This window comes from Equus quagga, chromosome 6, assembly GCF_021613505.1.
Source record: "Equus quagga isolate Etosha38 chromosome 6, UCLA_HA_Equagga_1.0, whole genome shotgun sequence".
Classification (NCBI taxonomy): Eukaryota; Metazoa; Chordata; class Mammalia; order Perissodactyla; family Equidae; genus Equus; species Equus quagga.
Window position 1 is genome coordinate 103,252,596 of NC_060272.1, and position 18,191 is coordinate 103,270,786.

Here is an 18,191-nt window from a genome sequence, read left to right on the forward strand (position 1 = left end):
CCAGGAGCAAATTGGAGACCTTCTCTGCTTCAACAGAGAGGTGAGGGGTAAAGCAAGTTACCTGAAGTGGAGAAGCCACTATAAGCCAGTTGGAGAAGGTCACACATAGTCATAGAGGCTATGGCGAGCCACTGAAGTTAACTTAGCAGGAAGAAACATGATGAAAGAAGTATTTTAGTAAAATTAGTACAGTGGTAGAGTCAGATTCAATCAGAATAAGGAGAAGCTACAGGAAGAGAGGCCATTTAAAATCTTATTTTTGTTATCCAGACATTAATTTATAAGGGCTGGGCCAAAATGGAAGCACTGGGAACAGTGATATTTATAAAGGGATAATGTTTCTAAAGAACAAATGACAGGCCTTGGTAGATGATTAGATCTGAAAGGTAAAGAAGAGGAAGAAGTTAGAGCTGACACATTCATAAAGTTCAGAGAGAGGCGAGTGGATGGTGTCATTCTGAGACTAAGGACTCTGGGATACAAACAAGGTGTGACTCGCTCAGGATCACACAGTTAGTGAAAAGCTGAAGCCAGAACCCAGACTTCCTGCTTTTCCCCCACTAGATGACTCCAATGCTCTTAGCCTGACAAATGGGGAAATAGTGTCACCAACAGAAATGAGTGATTGTGGAGACATAGTGAGTTTACGATTGAGTAGAGGAGATGGAGAATTTTAGACTTTGATTTGTGGAGTTTGAATATATTCAAATGGGAATATCTGGGAGACAGGCAAAACTTTAGGACTGGAAATGACTCTGCCCCTTATTAGTTTGGGGAAGTCACTTAACCTCTCTGAGCCTGTTTTCCCAGTTGCAAAGTGAGGATAATCTTATTATTTAATAGTTGTTATTAATTAATTAATTAATATTTGTAAAGGGCTTGGAACAGGTCCTGATACAAGGAAAGTGTTATTTGATTGTTTGTTAAATAAAATAAGTAAGATGCAATGTAAAGAAAGAGGTTGGCTTTCCAGGAAGGTAAGAAGAAGAAGATGTGGGGAAAACTAGGGGAAAATTTGGAATGATTGACATAATGTCTGTCAAAGAAGTCACAGGAGGAATTCTATGAAAGTGAAAAACAAAATTGAATGCCACAAAGATGCAGAGAAAGAGGATGGCCAAGAGAGGTCATAAGTGGGAGGAAAGAGCCTTCCACAGTGTGCTTTGGACAGAGGGGTGATGAGGAGAGAAGCTGGCCCACAGGGAACGAAGACGTAGTGAGAACATGGAAGCAAGGCACGTAGCTATTTTTGAAGTTTGCCAGTGATCTGTGGATGTATTCAAGAGCAGATAAAGTTTAAAAATAGACATTTAGCTAACACAAATGTGTTAGTGGATAATACAGCCATGGTGAATTGTTAAAAGGCTGTTAAGGTAATCTGGAGTCATTTCTAATCATGGGGGAACTGACTGCACAGATGATGACAACGCTGGCCTAACCTTCAGAGTTTGGTGCCACATACTAAGTTAAACGAAGTATGAGCTGACATAAGATGGGAGATTTTATGATTCCTCCTCCCTCCCAAAAAAACGTTTCCTTGATTGCAGATTCTGAAAATTTGAGATGCTCTCATTACACTTTGTATTTGTGTGAAAATCAATATATTTTAGCTCTGTATGAAAGTGTGCATCACAAACATTCAGAAACTCAGCAAAGCCCATCTGAGACCCTTAGTACACAGTGGACTGAAGACTCTGGTGTAAAAAAATTTTCTACGAACCATCCATTTGTTCCCAACTTGAAGAAGTACTCACAGAATTGTTCTCTTAGTATTTTTCTATCTAAATGTTTGTTTATAAATCCCAGTTCAGCAAATCTGCTGAGGAGAATTCTGAAAGTCAGAAACTCCACATTTCAAAGAGCTTTCTTTTCTTTAGATTCTTTTCATAGTCTATGTAACGTTGGCCTATGAACTTCGTCTTATATGCTTAAAGGCATTGACATTGGGAGAGGAGGGAAGTTACCTAACCAGCTCTGAAGAATTACTAAACTCTCTCAGGCAGCCAAAACCAGAGAAAAGAAGGCCATCAGGAAGGAACCGACTTCAGTCATTAGGCCTTTTAGTATTAGGCTGCAAATTGCAAACCAGCACTGTCCAACAAGAATATAATGTGACCCACATATGTGAGCTACATATATAATTTTAATTTTTTTTAATGCAAGCCACATTTTAAAGAGGGAAAAACAAACAGGTGAAATTAATTTTAATAATATATTTTATTTACCTAATATACGCCAAGTGTCATTTTAACATGTAACCAACATAAAAATTATTAACAAGATATTATGCATTATTTTTTCTGTACTGTCTTCAAAACCCAGTGTGTATTTCACACATTCAGCACATCTCAATTCAAACTAAACATCATTTCGAACAGTCAATAGTCACATGTGGCCAGTGGCTACCACATTGGGAAGTAGTGTGACTCTGAACCAAAAATATCTTGCTTTAGTATTTTTTTAAGGGCAAGTTGACAGAGGCATGAAGAGTGCTCCAGTTCAGCAAAACTTAGAGCAAACCACTAACTTGAAATAAACACGGACTTTTCCATTCCAGTGAGCATTGGGACTTTTCTGATTTTTCTTGAGTTTGGGGCTGGGCTTCTTAAGAAACTTCTTAGTCTGAAACTGAAATGAACAGGGTTGCAGCATATTCTTGAGTCATAGGAAAACTGCGTGTAGTGTTTCCCCAAAGAAAAGCATTTATCCCTAGGTCGTAAAAGGGAAAAAAATTTTTTTGATAACTTATGTTGATTCCTTGGATGGATTCATTGTGTTTAAGGTGCCTCAGGAAGGATGACGGACATATCGTTTGCAAAAGTTCATTTGTATCCTGAAGTTTCCCCGGTTCGTATTTTTTTTTTTTTTTTTTTTTTTTATCATCTGCCTTCTCCCAGGCATGATGTGAACCCTTCATAAGGCCTAGAGGAGAGAGTTCCAGGGTCGGTTTCCCCACCTCGCCAACTCTGCGGAGCGGGCGGAAGGCGCGGATTCCCCCTTCTTGCCCACACGCTCTGGCAGCTTCGCAGCCTCAGGCAGATGGAGTTTCCGGCCTCGCTCCGTGGTCGCCGGGTCACCCGCCCGCGCTCCTTTCTGCCGGAGGTCAGGGCCCCGGGAAGAGCGCGCCGGCGGCCCGAGCATCCGGAGGGCAGTTCCGCAGGGTGTCCACACCCTCCTCGCCCGCGCTCGCTGCGCGCCGGGCCGGGCGCCGGTGGCTGGGCTCTCCGCCGCGGCCCGGAGCTTGGGCCCTCCCCCGGGGTGATTTCAGCGCTGAAGGTGGAAATGCGGAAGTTTCCAGCCCCGACTGACAGATGAGGCTCGCGTCCCGCGCGGCATGCGCTGCAGCGGCTCTGCGGCTCGCCGGGCCCCCGCCGCCCGCACCCCGCGAGCCTAGAGGCTGCCGAGCCGCGGGCGCGCCATGGCCACGCTGCCGAGCGCAGAGCGCCGCGCCTTCGCGCTCAAGATCAACAGGTAAGTCGCGTCCCGGGCGCCGGGGACTCGCGCCGCACCGCCCAGCCGGCCGATCGCTGCTCCGGGGCCGCTCCGGGGGCCGCGTCTCGGGGAGTCTGCACCTGAGACCCGGGCAGCGCCGGTGGGTCACCTGGACTCGCGATGGCCCGCGGCCGGGCTCTGCCAGCTCCTCCCTGAGAATCCCACCCTCCCGGTTGTCCGTCGCCACCAGTGTCCCTTCCCCGAGCCACCTCTCGGGCCACCTCCCCAACCCCGCCTCGGCCGCGCCGCCCTCGGTGTTCTGACAGGTGGAGTGGGAAGGGCGCAGGGTTGGCTGTGCTGGGCACCCCGGGAATTTCTTACCAACTGCGCCTTCCTTTGAGGGGCCTCTGAGAAGGAGGAAGAAAAGAAGTCATTGAAATGAGAGTTTTGCTTGGAGGCAGCTCCACAAGACTTGGGTTTCTGAGTAGGGCTCTTTTCCCTCTCGTTTTATTTTTCCAGAAAAAGTTTGGCTCCTGCCGACATCGCTATTTTTATTCCCTGGTCCAAAGGAGCTATGAAGTGGAAAAAGTGATTTTTAAAATTCTCCATTTAAATAAACAAAACGGAATGGCCTGTGGCTGACGTTTTTACGTTTATAGCACTCCAGCAAAGAACTGAGGACATGGATCTAACGCACCATCCAATTCATAATCAAAATTGCACAAACTAAATGTAAGCATGCTTACTGCTCAAAGTTCTCACCAGAGGTGCTTTAACTGCAGTATTTCCTCCACTGAAAACTGCTGACAAGTATTTGGCGACATTTTTGTCTTGCCCTGAGAAATCTAGACTGTCTGGTTAAAAGATAATGTGACACTTGTCCTGAAGGGTCAACTTGTTATTCTGCTGCCCTCGCTGCTCCAGGATTTGTTAGTCTTGTTCTGCCGAGCCTGTGAAAGGCTGGTTCCACAGTACATTTTTGTGCTGCTTGTGTGTGAAGAGGTTTGAGCAGCGAGGAATTAGGAGCCCAGAATAATGAGGCGGTAAGAACTTCCAGAGGGCGTACTGAGCTTTATTGGTGATTTTATTTCCACCCGCTGTGTAGCTGTGAGCAAACCGTTTCTCTCGCTTTAGTATTTCTTCATCTTTAAAATGAGTTAATTTATTAGTGTTTACTGTATATTAATGTTGGAAGCCAAAAGGTACTAGTCAACAGGGATCCGCTGTTGGGGATTTTTTTCTGCGTTAGTTTCATGGCTGTTGCATGCCAGGAGGGGCAATTCATGCTGTGGGAGATCAAACTGAAGTTGCTGAGGGAGGTACCATTTGCCATAGCCACTGCTCTTCCATCCCTGTGAATTTTAGGTCAGGAAGTGTGTCTCGGACAGAAAGATGTTAGAGATTGTGGGTTGAGTGGAGTTAATCTGGGGAGAGCAGCAGGACCAAAACATCCTACAGGCAATCTTGACCATGACAGTAGGGTTGGTGTGGTCTGGGCGTTAAGAATAAAGGCCCTGGCTGGAACAGATCTGCTTACAGATTGGCTCTCTGCTATGAATAAACTGTGTGACACTGGGCATGTTATTTAACCTCTCTAAACTTTGGTTTCTTTACATGTTAAACGGGGATAAACATGGTACCTACCTCTAATGACTGTTGGGAAGATTAAGGGAAATAATATGTACAAAGTGCTTATAGTGGCTGGCTCAAAATAAATGTCAAGTAAATGTTAGCTATCCTCATCAACATTACCATCAGTTTCATCATTGGCATCATCATCTCCATTATCATCATCTTTGAGATCCTAAGAAAGAAAGGTAGGAAGGAAAGCTGAAGTTGGAAGACTTCCCATATAGAGACCAGTTTGGGCTGGGAATGAGATGCCAGTGGCTGGCTGGAGCTGTCTTGGGGCAGATAGTCTCCCTCATGTGTCTTTCATCTCTGTGCTGAGAATACGAAACACACTCAGTGGAACTGAATGTTTGATGGAATTGGACCAAGAAGAGCCCCACTCAAGTTCAGTAAAATATAAAATGTTCCTTAATCCTCAGGAAAGAATATGGGTTGGACATTCCTGTTCTAGGGGGTTCTGTTTTCCCTTTTGAAGCGTTTTTGTGTGTTGGGTTGGAGAATTATGCTAAGGAGCTTGGCAGAAATTGATGTTCAAAGGAGTAGATCAATAAGGACATACCTGGTATGAATTAAATAATAAAATTCACCATTTATTGTTCACTTTCTATGTCCCAGACACTTTGTTATATACTTAATGGATTGCGTCATTAAAGCCTTACAAAAATCCTGTGAGACTCATGCGAAGTCTCATACAGAAGAGGAAGATGAAGCTGGAGATGGAGTTGCACAAGGCCGTGTAATCTGTTCGAGGCCACAAAAACAGCAGTGGCAGAACTGGGATTGCAAACTGCTCCAGAGACTGTGCTCTTAATTGGGCATGTGCTATTTTGATCCATGTATCTTAAGAATTTCCTTTAAAAGCAAGTAGGGAATTAATTTTTTTTTTTAATCATCATTTCAGTAGCAGCCTTCGCAAATTTTTCTATGGTCTGATCAGTGTTTAATGTTTAGAAAAAACTAACAATGTGATGTTTTGCAATTTTGAAGTTGGAAAAGAAAATGCTTTCCCTTGCATGCCTACCTACTATTTTTTTAAATAGATCAACTTATGAAAGTAAGACAATGTTGAAAGACGGCCATTGGTACATTCAGCATGGGCTCATATCTTTTTACCTTCCTACTCAGAATGATACAAACTATCCCTTAAAAATGTTCGTGGGGTCAAATCAATGTGCTTCCTGTTAAGAAAATATTTGAGTCTGATAAATTAAAAAGTTTTCATTGTAAAGAACTCCCTTCTGCCTACACTAACCTTGAGAAAGAGTGAGCAGACTACCTCGCAGTAGGAAAAGAATGTCCCCACTGTTCCCAAATTCTGTGGCTTCCTGCAAGCAGCATTGCCCAGTTCAGGGGCAAGGTCACAGTGCAGGAGGAACCTGGGGATGCCCACAGGTATCCATTCCCCGGTGATGGCCCTGGCTCTCTCCTACTCTCATGAAGCCCAAATGTCCATGTGCTGAAAGTCATCATATAGGACTTGTTTTGTTTTGACCAACAAGTGTAACTGTATGGCTTGTTACGGTTAAACATTTCTCTAGAACCCACAGCTCAGGGAGACATAAGAGAAAATATCCTTCACTGAATTTTTTTGAGCTGCAAGAATAAAATTTAATTTCTTATAAGTGTTATGGACTTGTCTTTATTTCAGGTTACTTGTTGCTGACTTCCTGTGAACAAAGGAAAGACTAGATCTGAATTAGGCAGTTCATAATAATGTTTGCATTTGGGATTTCAAGCCCCACTGCCTTAAATGTCATAATATAGTGCTTCTGTGAGCACCAGGTCTTATCAATTACCTTTTTTTCTTACTGGCATTTAGTGCTTTCATAGATTATAGAAGTTATTACTAATATTTTTAAAATTGGTTAAACAAAATCTTGGTTTCTTTCAAACACAGAATAGATGTAGAACTTGATCAAATATTAAAGTAAAATAAGGACCTTAGGTAAAGAGAACAGAAGTACAGAATGCAGAAAAAACATTAATGATCTCTGGACCTTCAGGATTGAAAGGAATAAATAATAATGGCTTATGCTTATATAATGCTTACTGTATGGCAGGTACAGGTCTAAGTGTTTACATATCATAGCTCATTCACCCCTATGAAGTAGGAACAATTGCAACTTCCATTTTGCAGATGAAGAAACTGAGCACAGAGAAGTTATGAAAATTGTCCAAAGTCACAAACAGCTAATTAAGGGCAGAGCTGGGACTCAAATGCAGGCAGCTTTGCTCCAGAATCCTCTCCCTTAACCACTATACCGTGCTGGTTAAGGTATACCATGCATGGTATAGTGGTATACCACTATACCATCTCAGTTTTATTTTAAGATAATAATAAAATAAGTAACATTTATTGACTACTTACTGTATGCCAAGTATTATGCTAAGAACTTTATGTGCCTTCATTTCATCATTGTAGGAAAAAAGTAAAATATTAAGCCTAATAATCATCATTAGAGAGTGATTTTGTGGAAGATTAAAAGCAAGGAGCTAAGAAGACAAAATAAAGTTAAATAAAGATTGCATTTAAGAAAACCACAATCATGAAGCAAGATGAAGATGTAGAGATCTTCCTGAGAAATATTTGCTAATTTTGTCTGAAAAGATGATGCAAGCATAAAAATATATGTATTCATATGTATGAATATGTGTCTGCAAAGAAACAATGCTGTTCTTTCGTAGCCATGGTGGATGGCAGAGCGGGCTGGTGGTGCTTTGGGAATTGCTTCATTTGTCTGCTGTGTTCTACACCAAAGACCAATAGAAGAGGCTTCAGGCAATCAAACTCAGAATTTTGGTCTTTAACCTTCAGAATCATTTTCTTCTAGATTCTTGGAAAAGCTCCACTTGAACTTTAGCCTCTAGTGCTATTGAAAGAACCCTCTGCCAGGGTGAAGTTTTCTTTAATTGGAGTTCTTTGAGCTCTGACGATTCACATATATGTGTGAAGCTAATGTTTACTTCTACTTGGACCTCTGGAAAGAAAGTGTAATTACATCATGTGGTTACCTAGGGAGAGAAGGAGAGCTCAGGGGACCAAGTCTCCTGTCTTAGCTCCCCACAGAGAGCTAGTGATGGAATGGGATGATGTTAAAAACACCTTAACTTTCCATCTTCTTGAACAGGGACCTTGAGAAGGCAGAGATGTGACATACAAGACTGCTTAATTCTTTTCGATGGCAAACAACCAGGTGCTTATGCGTGTTTTGGTCAATAGTAAGGGTTAAAGCAGCAGGAATGTGCTATCCTCTTCCTACAAGTGTCCAGTCTAATTTCTTACCAATCAGCAGCCACAAAGGTTCTCTTGGCTTTAGGAAAATACAACAGAGTTTATACAGTTGTGATTAACTGTGGTCCCTGTGCTTTTGAAGTTTGCACTTTAGTGGTATGGTTTGCTGCATTGACAACTTGGGGTACATAGAATCAAACCAGCTTGCTATCTCTGAAAGTATATATGAAGGCATATGTTTGCAGGGGTTTAATGAAATCAAACAAATTGGTAAAGTTAACGTAGGGTATAAAACCATTATATTGTGTCCCATTGCATTCAGATCAACTGCAGAATTAGAAAAGCAGAAATGGTACTGGCAGAGTTTCTTCTGCCCACTATTCTTTCCTTATGTTCATCATTAAAGATAGGAAAGTACAACAAGCTAAAATTTCTGCCACCCATAAATTATAGCTGTTAACATTTGATTACATCCTTCCAGGCTTATAAAAATGAGATCGTATTGCACATACTGCTTTATGGTCTTTTTTTCAATTTAAAAGTATGAACAACTCTCCATGTTAATCAATGTAGATCTACATTATTAATTTACATAGGCTGTGTTAAATTATTTTGATTGGATATACGATTCATTGAATTAATTCTTTATTATTGGGTCTTAAGATATTTTCCAGTTTTTCATAATAATGTACAGAGCTTGATGGAACAGTCTTATACATACATCTGTATGTGTTAGTACAAATACTTCCTTAAAAATTTCTAGGAGAGGAATTGCTTGGTCAAAGGTCAGAAACATTTTTCAAGCTTTTGATACACATGGCCAAAATGTCTCCCAGAAAAGCTATACCTATTTACACTCCCCCCAGTGATCCCAAGAGTGCTCGTTTCCTCACATTACACCCCCGCTGGGTTTTATCATTCTTTTAAATCTTTATTTGCAGTCGTGACCCCTTCTCTTAAATATCTCTTACCTCTTCCTGTTTAGCTTCTCTCCCAGATCCCTGCATGACCTCTGAAGTCATTCTTTGGGCATGAAAATAGTCATGCTTTTCTCCTTTTTCCTTTGCCTTATATATAATTGAAGATGGTGGTACCTCCGTCTTTCTCACTTTCTGCCTCTGCTCATTGAATATATGGGTTAATGATAAAGATAGATTGTTCCAGCAATTAGTTCTTTCTTGATTCTGTTTTAGACTCCAGTTGCCACGCTTTCACTTGCTTTTTACTTTGCTAAACAATCTAATCCGATCTACCTCTCCTTCACATAAATTCTAGCCCTTTTAAATAAAATGTCAAATAGAAAAAGCAGAATCCCTTTCCATTCAAAAGAAGGTTCCAGATGACATAACTCACTGTAAGTGTTTTCCCTTGGATCAGAACAAAGAGAGATGGACTTCTTTCACACTTTTGCGAGTTCCTCTTCCTCTGGTGTTAGCTTTGGGGCTAACACAGCATATTAGTTTCACTCTGCTCAGAAACCTCAACAAAACGCTTCATGCTTTCTCCTGTCATTCTCCTCAGATAAAATTCATTGTTCTTTCATGTGAGAGGCCAAACATAAAAATAGCAACAGGTTACCTAATGATACTGAAGCAAAACGGGAACAAGATGAAGAAATGCAAAACTGTAATCAACCTCTTCTTTCTCCCATCTATTGACTTTCTGGCACATGAGTGAGTTAACAGGCCTGCAAATCCTAGGCTGGTTAGTTTGATAGTTTATTCATTCATTCATTCATTCATTCATTCACTCCAGCTATTGAGGGTTTCTATGCTCTAAGTGCTGCTCTAGGCACTAGACAAGAAGTCATGGCCTTGCCTGCAACAGACAAGAGATTAACCCAAAATTATGGGCTGGAAAAGGAAGGAGACTTCCCTTGCCTCCTAGCCCTCCATAATGGAGGTTGTGCCTTCAAAATGGTCATCTTTAGGGTTGTGCCACTTCTTTTAAGGATAATAGCATTATCCAAAACATTTTTGGAGATCCTTTTAGAATTACTCTCAGAGACTGGATTACCTTTATTTTAAAGAATAAGCTCAATGGTATGAAATCTTTTTCCTTTAAGGGAGAATTTACTTTTTTTCTTACTTTAAAAGTTTCACAAATATGGAAAATACAGACGATAATATGGCAAGCACTTGAGGGTCCACTGCTCAGAATTGACAATTGTTAACATTTGGTGACTTTTGCTTTTGATATTTTTAAATGAAAAAAGATACAACTAGAATATACAACTATGTATTGGGGGGAGCTTTGGGGAGAAGAAGAAGAGAAAGAAAAAGAAGATTGGCAACAGATGTTAGCTCAGGTGCCAATCTTTTTAAAAAAAAAAAAGAAAAAAGAGTACAGATAAATTTGAAGTCAGCTTTTGTTCTGCTCTTTGATCCTTTTCTCCCTTCTCCTCCTTCAGAGGCCAGCACTATCACTAAGTTGTACTTTTAGTGTGTGTATGTACACATATCCATAAACAGTATATTGTATGGTTTCTGGAATGAGCCAAAGTTATTAGCAGTCAAGCAAGACTATTCAATTAGGTAATATCAGTCTGAATTAAAGATAAGATATGACTATAAAAGAATGTAGCCGTTTTTTAGATGCCTCTTTAAGTGGCTCTGAAAGCAATTGCAAAGAGGAGTTGCAAAAGTAATTTCAGGAAGACAGCTCTATCAGAATAAATTGCATAGCACTTCTTGTGTGAAATTATTTAAAGAAACCAGTTAGTTAGATGTGTACATTCTGGTAATGTTTCTCAATCGCTCCTGACATTATAGTCACATTACTTATTTCCCAGAATGGCCAGGAAATTTTTCAAAAAACTTTATTTTCTCCGTCATATAAATGTACCCATGATTTGCATTTGACCTGAGATAAGCAGTTGAGTTGATAACAGGTTTATTTTTAAATAATATGATTAAAAGCACAAAATAAAGATTTTGTCTTCTAGCCTGGACATTTGATTAGGGAAAGTATGTAGATTAGCAAAAGAGGGTGTGGTATTTGCTCAAAAGTCTGTATGTAAATATTTTGGCCTTGGTGTAACTGAATGGTTGGGCTGGATTCTCCCCTGTTTGTTGAAGGAGATGTAGTCCGTCCATTGCACCATACCTCAAATTAGACAAACTAGGAAGAATGGCCTTAGGTAGAAATGCTTTTCCCCAAATCTCTGCTATGCCTTGCTGCCACACAGGGCAGTACTCAGTACACAGCAAACATCTTCTTTGGTGGAAGTGTTTGAGTTCTGTGTACTCAATTCTCTGCTGTGTACAGTGAGCACTCAGGAGAAGCTGGGCTCTCATCAAGAAGTTACCATCTGGTGTCCAGGGTTGTTAGGGGGGCAAACTAGAGTTGCCTAAAGGGTGCTAGTCATCATGCAGTAATTTACACTAGAATGTTCCATCCACTTTCCCTTATGCCAGTAGAAAAACTCAGGTTCAAAGTCCACTAAAAATACAGTTTATCCAGTTTATCCTGCTATTTAACATAAACGTTGTTTCAAGGCGAAGGTGGCCATCTGTTCTCTGTGGGAACAAGATTGTCATCTCCCTGTTGACGTTCTGACTAGTTTACTTCACCTACTACTATTGTACTCTTTTAGTCCAAATCACCACCTGTTCTCATAGTATTCCCTTAGAAGGGGTATCTGATTTACTCTTGTATCTTGTTCCCTATGCAGTAATTTCATTCAACTCACAAGAATTTCTTTAATTGCCCATGACTTTCTCTAGGCATATGAGAGACAAATGAAAACAAAGACAAAACCCAAAAACAACCAGGATGTGCCCCCAGAATTCAGCTGGAGTGAGCGGGTTGACATAAGAGAACACAGGAGATGGTGTTGATTGTGCGGCTGGGTGAGAGTTGAGGGCAGGAATGTTGACAGAACTCAGAGAGGAAGGCGTGGAAGGCTGAGGGGTGAAGAGGTGAGGCTTCAACCAGGGCCTGGAGGACAGAGAGCTGACTGACAGATGAAACCGATGTACTGGGAGAGTCACTAGCAGTGTGCAAAAGTAGTCAGGGTAGCATCTACAGATGCTTCAAAGGGAATCAGCTGGACTTGAGAAGGAACTAAATATTTATTCATTTGCTCATTTCATGAATATTGATTGTAGCCCACTATGTGCCTGGAAGTGTTTGTTCTAAGTACTGAAGATAGAGCCATGAGTAAGACAGACAAGGTTCTTGTTCTAAAAGAAGTGATGTTCCCATTGAGAAGACAATAAAGAAATAAACCAGGAAATATCAGATAAAATAAGTGCTGTGCAGAAAATGTAAAAGGGCCATGTGCAAGTGTGTGGATACTTCAGACAGAATGGTCAAGGAAGGCATCCCTTGGGAGATAACCTCTGGGCCAGGACCAGGCTGAGGAATTAGCAAGTGCCATGGCTGGGGCAGGAGTAAGTCTGATATGTTAGAAGAAAAGAGAAAGCCGGTGTGTCTGAAGTTGAGTGAATGAAGGGAGAGTGGTAGAGACGAAGAGAAGAGTAGGCAGGAACCAAATCATAACAAGGCCTTGTATGCCATGGAAAAAGTTCAAACGTTGTTCTAAGTGCAATGGGAAGGTTTTTGGAGCAGAGGCATGAGGATGATGTAAAGATCACTTTGGTTACCACATAGAGAAACAGGAAGTAGAAGCAAGGAGAGCAGCTGGGAGGTCATGCAGCATCCAGGGGAAAGATGGCAGCAGGACTGGAGAGTGAGAGTGGAGGGAGAGATGCAGTCAGCTCTGGGATATATTCTGGAGATTGAGGGGACAGATTAGATGTAGGGTGGAGGACAATGAGGGAAATAGAGAAATCAAGACGTCTCCAAGGTTTGAGTTATAGATGGATATTGATGCTTTCAAGAGAGATTGAAAAGACTGGAGGAGCAGGCTTTTAGAGTGAATCAAGGGTTTAATTGGGGACATATGAAGTCTAAGATGCATATTAGAAATTCAAATAGAATTACCTACTATGCAGTTTTATTTAGGAATCAGAGACTCAGAGGAGAGGTCACAGCTGGATATTTAAATTTGCAAGTGATTACCATATAGATGATGTTTTAAAATAATGGAGGAAAAGAAAATATTGAAATTATCTTCATAAGTTTTTTTAACAGCCACAAAGCTATATGTATAGTATGATATCATTTTTATTGAAAAATAAATATACGTATATCTCCCTATAGAGATAATAGATCAAAACATGTGATAGGGAGGGGACCAGAAGGACATAGGCCAGCATGCTGTAAGTATTATACTTTGGTAGTAGGATTATTGATGATTTTTGTTTTTTTGTATGCGAAATGTGTATATATATGTATATTTTCCAAGTTTTCTTCAAAGAGTGTTTTTGTAATTGGGGAAAGTAACATTTATAAAAGAGATCACATCAAGATTTCCATTCTGGGAAGACTGGATAAAGATGGTGCCAATGAGAAATTATGGAAATTAGGAATTAGCGTTAGTTCTGGGAGGATGATTTTGTACTTCTCTTATAGAGTTTTTAAGAGAATGTAATATTCTGCACATTGACATATATTTGTTCTCCCTCCTTGTGAGAGGATTTTACTTTTCACTTTGTTGAAGGTGATGTGGTCACTTCGAGGTGAAGCTTTAAGAGCCAGCCTGGGCTTTGTCATTTCATCTTTTCCTTATTCTGTACAAACAGTGCCGTTCCAGACAGAGGCTGATGTGTCAGCCTGCATCCTGGAGTAAAGACAGGGCAGAGCCACAGCTGCTCTCTGGAGGTCTTTGTTTTTATAAGCCACTAAGATTTTTAGATTATTTCTTATCACAGCATAACCAAGCCTACCCTGACTAATATATATTTCTATTGGGCAGCTCGAGATATAGGCTTGGGGCTTGAATGATAAGACAGGATGCAAAATATTGATTAGGAAGTCATCAGTGAGGTGGGGATGAGAATGAAGAATGGACACATTTTCTAAGTGGGAAAGTAAAGTGGGAAGAGAAAAGGAATGGACCTGGGGAAAGAGTCACTGCCGTTTGGTACCAGAGGGAAGAACCACAAAAAGAGAGGAAGAATTTGGCCAAGATCTGGCAGACTGGGGTAGTATTAGAAAAGGAAGCTAACAGGGCAGTTAAAAACGTCAGACGCCAAATTATGAGGACAAAGAAAGAGCCATTGGATTTGCCTTGGCGGTAGTCAGCGTAAACCTCTGAAACAGCAGTTTTAGTGGAGCTGGGGGAAGGAAGTCAGATTTCATAGGGTTATGAGGGGAGTCAGTGCAGAGGAAATGGAGGAAGCTAGTAGAGACCACTCCTTTAAAAAGTTTGGAAGAGGCAGAAGAGAAATGGGACAACGGTGACCAGAAGGTTCTAACTTTCACACAGATATAACATGCAATGCTGAACAGAGGATGCTCTGATCTTACAGAGAAAGCTCATGTTTTATTCCCATAAAATAAGTCTTAAATGTGGATAAAGATATTCCGAATACCCGATACTGTCATAATGTATAACAGATTTTGCTTTGCACTAAGTAGCATTAAGACTCCAACAACAAGTAAAATATTCTATTTAGATATTCTCTTCCTGGGAGATTTTGAAACTCTCATTGGCACTGTCATGTATTATCTTTAAGAACATGATAATCCTTTCTATTTTATTATCCCTATATTTATCTTTATGTGTTTGAAGTGCAAAAAATTATAGCAAAGAGTACCGATACCAGTTATATTTTGCTCTTTAACAAACCACCTGTTGTGGGTTGAATAGTGTCCCCCCCCCAAAAAGATTCCTAATCCCTGGTACCTGTGAGTGTCATCTTATTTTGGAAAAAGGGTCTTTGCAGATGTAATCAAGTTAGGCTGAGGTCATATTGGATTAGGGTAGGCCCTAAATCCTGTCACTGGTCTCCTTATAAGAAAAAATTCAGAACCACTGAGATAGTAGAGAAGAGGCAGTGTGAAGACAGAGGCAGAGACGGGAGTTATGCCACCACAAGCCAAGGAACACCAAGGTCTTCCAGCAACCACCAGAAGCTAGAAGAGGCAAAGAAGGATTCTTCCCTAGAGGCTGCAGAAGGAGCATGGCCCCACTGACACCTTGAATGTGGACTTCTGGCCTCCAGAACAATGGAAGAATAAATTTCTGTTGTTTTAGGCCACTGGGTTTGCGGTAATTTGTTATGGCAACTAGGAAACTAATACACTACCCTAAAGTTTGGTACTTAAAACAACAGCAATTTACTATTTCTCATGATTCTGTGGGTTGGCAATTTGAGTTGGGCTCAGCCAGGCAGTTCCTGCTGGTCTTGCTGGGGTCATTCGTGTGTCTGCAATTACCTGGTGGCTCAAGTGAAGCATTTAAGATGGCGGGGAGCCGTCTTAGGAGCCCAGATTGCTTCGCTCACAGGTCCAGGGCCTTGGTGCTGGCTGTCCCTCTCTACATGGTCTCTTATCCTGCAGTAGTCTAGCTTGATATTCCTTAAATGGTGGAGGGAACGTTCTAGGAGGATGAAGGTAAAAGCTGCAAGGCTCCTTGAGGCTTAGTCTAGAATTCAAACATAACTTCTGCCACATTCATTGGTCAAAGAAGTCACAAGGAAACCCAGCTTCAAGGGGTAGGGAAATAGATTCAATCTATTGATGGGAGGAGCTGCAAAATATTTGGCCATTTTAATCTATTACAGCACCCAACAAAGAAAGTAATCATATCCCATTTCAAACTTCACATATTTAAGCAAAAGTTCTTGTCATTCCCTGCTCAGATCACAATACCCATTTTGCTGGTAGAGAAACTGAGAACAGATTAAATTGACTCCTTTAAAGTTCCCAGTGAGTCATACTTTGTGAGAGACGTTTTTGGCCCATGGAAGACAGATATATGTCTGGAAGAGGTAACCGCAGCCCTGCCTGGAGGCAGGTGAATGAACTTAATCACTTCTTGGGTTTCTCTTAAATCACGTAATTGCTTTGAAGGAGCTCAGATTGCAGAGCTGTCTGGTTCACAGATGAAGCAGTGGTTTGAGGATATCAGGGAGAGAAAGTGCTTGAAAATTGCCATGTGTCACTCAAAGGAGCAGGATTTGAGGCTAAATTAGATGACTAGGAAAAGGGTCAGTGAGCTCTTTATCCTCAAGAGTTACTAAATGGACTTAAATATTCAGTGACTGCTATGGTCCAGTGTAAGTTGTGGTCTGGGAAGAACCAAAGTGAGTAGAAGAAGAGAATGGAGCAGGGAGGCAGAGAGACCAACCTGTCAGGAAGGTATGTGCTATGGGCTGTCTTAGACGGATCACCCTTGAATCAGTTAGGGTTGCTTTTAGCTGCTGCAAGGAACAGACCTCCCCACTAAATAGTGGCTTAAACGAATTAAGGGTTTATTTATTTTTCTTACATAACAAGAATTCCAGTGTTTGGCAATCCAGGTTTGGTCTGATAGCCCAAGATATTACTGGAGAGCCAGGTCCCTTTTGTCTTTGTGTTCCGCCATCCTTAGCGTGTGGCTTTCATCCTCATGGTCACAAGATGGCTCCTAAAACTCTATGCATTGAAAGAATATTGAAGACAGGAAGAAGAGGAAAGGCAAAAGAGGCATCCAGCCTACTTTGCTCCCTTTTAAGGAACTTTTCCAGAAACTCACATGATGACATTTGCTATATGTCTCATTGGTCAGATCTGTGTTACCTCTACCTACAAGAGAGGTTGGTAAATGTAGTTTTTATTCACCCAGCACATTGCCACCTCCAACAAAATTAGGGTTGAGTTAGAAGGAAAGGGATAATGGCTATTGATAGGCAACTAGTGGTCTCTATCATAGCCCCCAACAATTGCTGGGGGTATGAATTAGTGACAGAACTTCCATTGTGGCATCATCGTGCCTCCACCCCATTAATACTTGTGGCAGATTCACGCGCATCTAATTCTAAGACCCTGGCCTAGTGAAGAGTGATAACCAGGCTTATAGGTCCAGCATTAACCAAGGTAAATTAGCTTTTGTAACAAGTAATCCCAAAACCTCAGTGGATTAACCCCATAAAGACTTATTTCATATTCGTGTCACAGTCTGACACAGCTCAGGTGGCTCTCCTCCAACCAATGGCTCAGGGACCCAGACTGCTTCCACCGTCTTATGGCTCTGCCATCTTGTGACTTTCAGGTTATTCTGGCATCATTCAGCCAGTGGCCAGGAAGAAGAGAGAGTGAAAGACTGAGCATCCAGTTCTTAAATACCTCAACTCAAAAGTGGTACACATCACTTCCACTCACATTCCATTGGTGAGGACCACTTCCAAGGTCCATCTATATGCAAGGAGAGCTGGGGAATATGCTTCTTGTCTGGCAGCCACATCTAGCAACTACTCTTCACTGTGAAAGGGGACCATGAATCTTTGGGGGTCAACCAGTCATCTCTGCCACAGGGTTCCAGTTACAAAAGAGGAGCTATTAACAAAATGTCAATAAACATATATGCAGGCCTGGTTTACTGTGCTGTTGGCAGATAGATTAAAAACATGTGGTCTAAGTCACAGGGATATGAATGTGGAGGCTATAAGGGAAGCAAAAACCAAAAGTTTATGGCTGAAGTACCTGAGATTGTAGGAGAAGAAGTAAAAATACAAGGCATCATTACCCTGTGGGGCAGGGTAGCTCATAGTAGAAAAAAACAATTTAAAATCAAATTGCCATCGAGGACACGAGAAGTGCCATGTGCAGCCAAACACTTTCTAGAAACCCCACAGACTGATAAGGAGCCAAGTTACTCAGCTATTTTTTTTCTGAGAACAATTAGTTTTAAAATATTTTAGGAAAAACCACAAGATTAAGATATGTGGAAAATCCACAAAATAACAGCTTTTGAGTGACTCATTTAGAATTAGTATTTTATTTGACAAGTAACAAGATGTTTCTGATCTAAGAGAAGGAAGCATTCTAAAACATTCACTCCCAT

At 41.2% G+C, this 18,191-nt stretch overlaps 1 protein-coding gene across 1 annotated transcript in view; it reads left to right on the forward strand.

Annotated features, from left to right (window-relative positions):
- The first annotated feature begins 2,959 nt into the window (after nucleotides 1-2,959).
- DOCK8 (dedicator of cytokinesis 8) overlaps nucleotides 2,960-18,191 on the forward strand; it is a 206,102-nt gene continuing 190,870 nt past the window's right edge. Inside the window, exon 1 of the mRNA XM_046664172.1 lies at nucleotides 2,960-3,471. Coding sequence (XP_046520128.1) covers nucleotides 3,419-3,471 — 53 coding nt within the window. The 5' untranslated portion in view covers nucleotides 2,960-3,418. The remainder of the gene's footprint in view (nucleotides 3,472-18,191) is intronic.